This window comes from Lampris incognitus, chromosome 15 (genome assembly GCF_029633865.1).
Source record: "Lampris incognitus isolate fLamInc1 chromosome 15, fLamInc1.hap2, whole genome shotgun sequence".
In the NCBI taxonomy this organism is placed as follows: Eukaryota; Metazoa; Chordata; class Actinopteri; order Lampriformes; family Lampridae; genus Lampris; species Lampris incognitus.
Genome location: NC_079225.1, coordinates 34459633 through 34466374, shown reverse-complemented (window position 1 = coordinate 34466374; position 6742 = coordinate 34459633). Strand labels below are relative to the sequence as shown.

General features: G+C 50.7%; 1 protein-coding gene across 1 annotated transcript in view; it reads right to left on the bottom strand.

The window, feature by feature from the left end:
* Positions 1-959: 959 nt before the first annotated feature.
* The window catches only part of fzd3a (frizzled class receptor 3a), a 28341-nt gene continuing 22558 nt past the window's right edge, over positions 960-6742 (bottom strand). Inside the window, exons 6-8 of the mRNA XM_056294656.1 lie at positions 4267-4415; positions 2558-2815; positions 960-1218 (exon numbers count right to left, since the gene is read on the bottom strand). Coding sequence (XP_056150631.1) covers positions 960-1218; positions 2558-2815; positions 4267-4415 — 666 coding nt within the window. The remainder of the gene's footprint in view (positions 1219-2557; positions 2816-4266; positions 4416-6742) is intronic.

The following is a 6742-nucleotide window of genomic DNA, read 5'->3' as shown; positions in this document are numbered from 1 at the left end:
GTTGCAATACTACACTCAGCCACCACATGCTTCCCCAACCTAAACAAAGGCAAATTACTCCAAAATGGTGGATGCAAATAACTAATGGAAACACAAAGAGCTGCAAAACAATGACAATGGGGGCCCACGTCTTTATAAGATACCCTGCTTTCACCCACCTGAGTGCTAAAATGAACAGATGGACAAGAGAATGCCCATCCAATGTCCAGTGCTTATTGAAAATAGTGTTCTTCGTATTTGAAAAGTCATTTATAAAGATGATTTCAGTACAGTGAAAGGATGAACAAGCCACTAGGGGAGCCTCCTGGCCAGTGTTGGGTTGTATTTTCCTCATGATGGGATCAGCTGGATAGGTCCACACAGCAGGTCCTTATAACAGTGTGTAAATCCATACGTCCGGTAGTCATTCATCATGATCTGGCACATGGGTAACCAGAATCATCACAGCAAGATCAAGTTCCATTGTAAGTTAAGTGGGTCAAAATTAATCTTAATTCCTATTGGACGATTTAAGGCGCCAACTCAAAATCCAGCTGGCATTAAACTCTCAGACTTTGCTAACTTGTAAACAAGCTACACTACCCCCCCCCCCCCCCGTCATGTGTGAACTTCCAGCTCTCCATCCTCTACAGATCTGATTCAGTTAACTGGATAACAAAACAGCGGCTACTCCGTGAGTGGAGCCAGTCTGGGCTCTTTTTGTCCCAGTTTGTCATGGCTCATTTCACATTCATTGACGTTCATTAATAGAGACAAAAGAGTCTTTCCTTTCCAGTCAAACGTACGCCCATTAACCACGTCAGATCCCGTGTTTGCCTGTTGTATTTGGTTCATAAAAGCAACTCGACCCACCTTTCTGATACAGAACCAGTTCCCATCAGAATTATCTGGACGTAACCAGCAACATGAGTCCAGCTAGTTACCTTGAGGACGGACACAATAGGAAACTGGGTTGTATTTCAGGCCGTAGCACCATCTTCCTCTAGGACCCTGTGGATGCTGTTTCCAGGAACACTATGGATGGCTTGGGTGCCGTTGCTAAGGTCCCGAATGCTGCTGTGCCGCGACTGGCTCTCCAGTCTCTGGGTGGAGCCGTGTCGTGATAGGCTGTCCAGGCGGCTGGTGCTGCAGTGTCTGGACTGTGATTGGTCGTTGAGGCGGGGCATGCTTCCATAAGGTAGCCGGTCATCAGCAGCCCGGAAACCTGATGCCGTGTATCTAGGATAGAGCAGAAAGAAGGAGGGAAGAGTGTGAGGGCCCAACCTATAAAGATGCAGCCAACACAGATGTCACACTCTTCACCGCTCATATAAAACCATTCACCCGGAACCATGACTAAACCTCGAGATGTAAAAGTTGTGCTTTTTACACCTACCACTACATACTTCTGCAAGAACTGAAGGCTTACTGCATCCCACAAACACATTCTACACCTTAACCCTAAACAAATCTAATGAGAGTTCACATGTCTCAATAAGAAATAACAGGTGCAGCAGCACTGTTCACATGCAATTTGAACCCCAACCTACAGAAACTTCCCCAAACCTTCCCAAGGCACCTTTGCCACAACCGCAATGCATAAATCTCACTCTTAACTACTGTTGTTTTCTTCCATCCCCAAGAGGTGTTGTTTTGAAAGAAACAAAGATCTGCCCTCTTTACTGGAAAACACTGTTAACCATCTAACTAATGCCAGGACCAGACCACGAATTCGGTCCGATTTTGACCCGATTTTGTCATCACTGACAAATTTCCAGCGTCGGGCCCAATTATGAACGTCGGGAACGACAAACGGGCGTCTTTACCCCATGTAGTGTGACATAATCGAAGAACAGCGATGTGGCGTCTGGCACCTCACCACACCCCGGCGAAAAGTCCAGCATGTCAGAATTTTTTGTGTTTTCCTGCCTCGTCCGACATCTCCTATGACGTGTTCCTTGACGTTGACCAATAGGATGACAAGAGTACTCTCTGGCGCACACATGGCAAAGAGAGGGCGGTGCAGCTGTTGTTGCTGTCAGGTGGACCAATGAAACCGAGGAAAGGTGCGTTGGGCAGCGGCACCAATACCCCCTGCCTTTTTGACGTTTCCTCAAGGGAGGACCATGACAGGGTCAAAAAAGATGGGCTAAATGTGTGTGAGAAATAGCGGAGGCACTCCAGCAACCCGGTGAGTAGCTGGTTAAGCTATGCTAGGTTAGCATTCCCAAGTAGCGCTAGCCGCAACAGCGTCCACAATTGTTTTTTTTTTTCCTCTCTTTTATTTTTCTTTTGGGAACACAAGACCGCTAGCGTCACACTAGCGTTTCTGTACCCATGACTGACGAACCGCCAACTTGCGCATGATCGTGAAAGGCAGCATACGATGATTGGTCGGGGTCATACTTCTAAATTGCCAGTCTGCCGGCCAAGACGCCGCAAGAATTTCTGGCACTATGATCGCTAATCTGACATGTTGACCATCGTGAAAGACAAAAACATCACGTAGTCTGATCTTAGCTTCCAGCAAGTGTGTCTGTGTAAGAAGAGTGTGTAATTCTTCCACGTGCGGACCTACCTGCCGTCACGTGAGCGGTGCAGGCTGCCGTGGTAACTGCTCATCTTGGAGCGGGCACTGTGGACGGAGCCCGCCCGGCTGGTGCTGGCACTGGGCGGCTCGTCCAGCATGGCCAGGTGGGTGGAGGAGGCATGGGTGGAGGTCCCCTGGGTGGAGGTGCCCCGCGACTTCCTCACGATGGGCGTGTTGGGGTCTCTGAGCAGCAACTGAGCAAAGTCAGGCTCCTGGAGCACCTGGCGGCTCTCGTTGACCATCACGCTGCAGGGCGGAGAGCGGCAGGTAGAGAGGGAGGGGGAGTAGGAAGAGAAGGGGAGGGAGGGCAGGGAGAGACGCAGGAGGGTGGAGAGGGAGAGGGGAAAGGTGGAGGGGTGAAAGGCGTGGAAGGGGAAGGCGGAGGAGCATGTGGAGGTGGGGGTGGGAGAGGGGGTTAATGCTCTTGAGTACGGAGGGGGGAGGGGGTGAGTGCAGAGAGGGGCCTGTGTTCACTATAAAAAACCCACACAGAACTGCTGAACACTGCGGGCCACGGTTACACTTGTCTCATCCCCAAGTAACGTGAGGAAAATTTTAGGGTTTTTTGTTCCAATAAATAAATAAATAAAAACAAAAAACTATCCATTCATCCATCCAGTATCCAAACCGCTTATCCTGCTCTCAGGGTCGCAGGGATGCTGGAGCCTATCCCAGCAGTCATTGGGCGGCAGGCGGGGAGACACCCTGGACAGGCTGCCAGGCCACCACAGGGCCGCCACACACACACACATACACATTCATACCTAGGGACAATTTAGTGTGGCCGAGTCACCTGACTTACATGTCTTTGGACTGTGGGAGGAAGCCGGAGCCGCCGGAGGAAACCCACGCGGACAACATGCAAACTCCACACAGAGGACGACCTGGGACGACCCCCCCCAAGGTTGGACAACCCCGGGGCTCGAACCCAGGACCTTCTTGCTGTGAGGCGACTGCGCTAACCACTGCGCCACCGTGCCGCCCAAAAACACTTTGCAAAACTAAAAAAAAGAAAAAAGAAAAAAGCCTGTCCTTCAAAGCATCCTGGCACAACTGCATCATTAAAAATGATTTTAGGAAGACCAGTGTAACCGCAACCATGGATTCTGTCCCTCATGCCTGGCGACTCTCAGGAGACATGCGTGACATAGTTCAGTATCATTACTACATAACCTGTGCCGTTTCACTGTTCAAGTGCATTTTCAGTCAAGTTGCATTTTTTATAGCGCTTTTCTAGCTGTGACAGCCAGTCAGAGTGCTCGAAGCTGTTGTTCGGATGACCAGATGGTGCAGTGAAGTAGTCCATGACAAATACACTACTGTCTAAAGTTTCTCGTACTCGGTCTCTTACACAGCTCGTCTCTCTTGGCGCTCAACAACAAACACGGGAGAGTCGTCTGCAGTTCTGTCTGACCCAAGTCCAACAGTAGGAAACTGGATCAGATTTAAATTTGACTCGTCTTTCTGGTCATTATCACAACAAAGCGAGGCATTTTGCATATTATTAGCAACGCAAGGAAAACTCACATGGTGGGCCAAAACGCCGGCGTGACGTTAAACATGAATTAGCTCGTGTTTAATCTGCAGTTGAAATGGTTTTCGCTGCGGATTTAAAGCTGTTTTTCTGTAAGCGCTGAGCCCAGCGCCGGGCTCGTACACCGCCCCCACAAGGCCCGGCCGTGGCTCAGAGTACCTACTCTTTGCGGCGCTTGCCGTGGAAGAAGCTGGCCCACTCGAAGCAGGTTTTCTTGCTGCCCACCCAGAAGACGGAGGGGATGCCCACAATCAGCATCATCAGGTACTTGATCAGAAACAAGGCCAGGTCTGGATGGTTGGTCTGCTCCACCTAAAAGTGGAAAGAGGCGCACACACAAACACAAACACACACACACACACACACACACACACACACACACAAACACACACACACACACACACACACACACACACACACACACACACACACACACACACACACACACACAGTCAAGTCAATTTTATTTGTGCAGTCCAATATCAAAAATTACAGATTTGCCTCAAGGGGCTTTACAACAACACAACATCCTGTCGTTGGACCCTCTCATCGGATAAGGAGCAACTCCCTAAAAAACCCTTGAACAGGGAGAAGAAACAGGGAGCACAGTACACTGTGTGATAGTGAATATTGTTTTTGTGGATTGTTTTGCAGAATACTGATTACAGGATGACGCATGTGTGAGAACAGTGAATACAGAGATAAACGTATGGATGCATCTTTTTGGACCCCCCCCCTTTCTCCCCAGTTTTATCTGGCCAGCTTTGGGTAGTGACTGAAAGGGTGAAATATGGGATACAAGCGGCTGAAATGAGTTTCCTCCATAGGGTGTCTGGGCTCAGCCTTAGAGATAGGGTGAGGAGCTCGGACATCCGGAGGGAGCTTGGAGTAGAGCCGCTGCTCCTTCGGGCATCTGATTAGGACGCCTACTGGGTGCCTTCCTTTGGAGGTTTACCAGGCACAGCCAACTGGGAGGAGACCCCAGGGTAGATCCAGAACGTGCTAGAGGGACTACATGCCCAATCTGGCCTGGGAACACCTTGAGATCCCCCAGGAGGAGCTGGGGGGGCGTTGTTGGGGAGAGGGACGTCTCGAGTGCCCTACTTAGCTTGCTGCCACCGCGACCCGACCCCGGAGAAGTGGCTGAAGATGAGATGAGATGAGATGAGATGTATCTGGCCAATTACCCCACTCTTCCAAGCCGTCGCGGTCGCTGCTCCACCCCCTCTGCCGATCCGGGAAGGGCTGCAGACGACCACATGCCTCCTCCGATACATGTGGCATTGCCAGCTGCTTCTTTTCACCTGACAGTGAGGGGTTTCACCAGGGGGAAATAGTGCATGGGAAGATGGTGCCATTCCCCCCGGTCCCCCCCCCCCCCGAACAGGCGCCCCGACCGACCAGAGGAGGCGCTAGTGCAGCAGCAAGGACACATACCCACATCCGGCTTCCCGCCCGCAGACACGGCCAATTGTGTCTGTAGGGACGCCCGACCAAGCCGGAGGTAACACGGGGATTCGAACCGGCGCTCCCCGCGTTGGTAGGCAACGGAATAGATCACTACGCTACCCAGACGCCCATGGATGCATCTTTGTGTGTGTGTGTGTGTGTGTGTGTGTGTGTGTGTGTGTGTGTGTGTGTGTGTGTGTGTGTTTGTTTGTTTGTTGCTGGGAGTTGCTGCTGGTCCATTGATTGACATGAGGGAGTTTTGAGGTTTGATTCCACCCACATATAACCTGAGGTGACTGGGAGATGGGGAGTGGGAGAGAGTGTGTGTGGGTGTGTGTGAGTGTGTGTGTGAGTGTGTATGTACACTACCCGCAAGACAGCATTGACAGGGGATAGGGCAATAATGGCTTTGTTAGTCCCCTAGTCCCTCGTGTTTAATTGTAAAGGTTGAATAATGGGGTTTTTAGACTGAACCAAAGCGCACACTGAGTGTGTACATGTGTCGCTAGCTCTGAGGCTATCAGACGAGACTGCTGGCTGAGAGGAGGAGCCAGAGGCAGCCATGTGAGATCTTCTGGCACGACATGTTTACAGTCATCCACTACACTGAGTCACACATGTATTTATGAGTGGATATAAGTTCACGCTTGCTGACAGTGTGCGCTCATTTTGTGTGTGTGTGTGTGTGTGTGTGTGTATTTTCCACATATCATCACTGACAACTGAGCAGCCTCACGCTAGAGGCATAAACACAGCAGCCTTCAACACAGTGTTATGACTCTTTCCCCGTCTGTCAACTTATAACTCTCTCTCTGCAGGTCGCTCAGTGTTTCTCCTATTCTCCCCCGCAGCCGCTCTGCTCCCCCTCCTCTGCTCCCCCCCTCCCCTCTGTTCCCTCCTCTCCGACCAGCGGTGTGCCTTCCAGATGGACCTCCTGCACGGAGCACACACTCCTTGCCTGTTTTTACTCTGTTTTTTTGGCTGCCATATTTAAACAACAAGAGTTCACCAACAGGTTGGAGGTCAGTATGAAGGGTTCGATCACTATTATATAAAGAACATATACATTAAGATGACGTAGGAAAAAAACTTTAATTCATAGCATCCATCCATTATCCAACCCGCTTATCCTACTCTCAGGGTCGCGGGGATACCGGAGCCTATCCCAGCAGTCACTGGGCGGCAGGCGG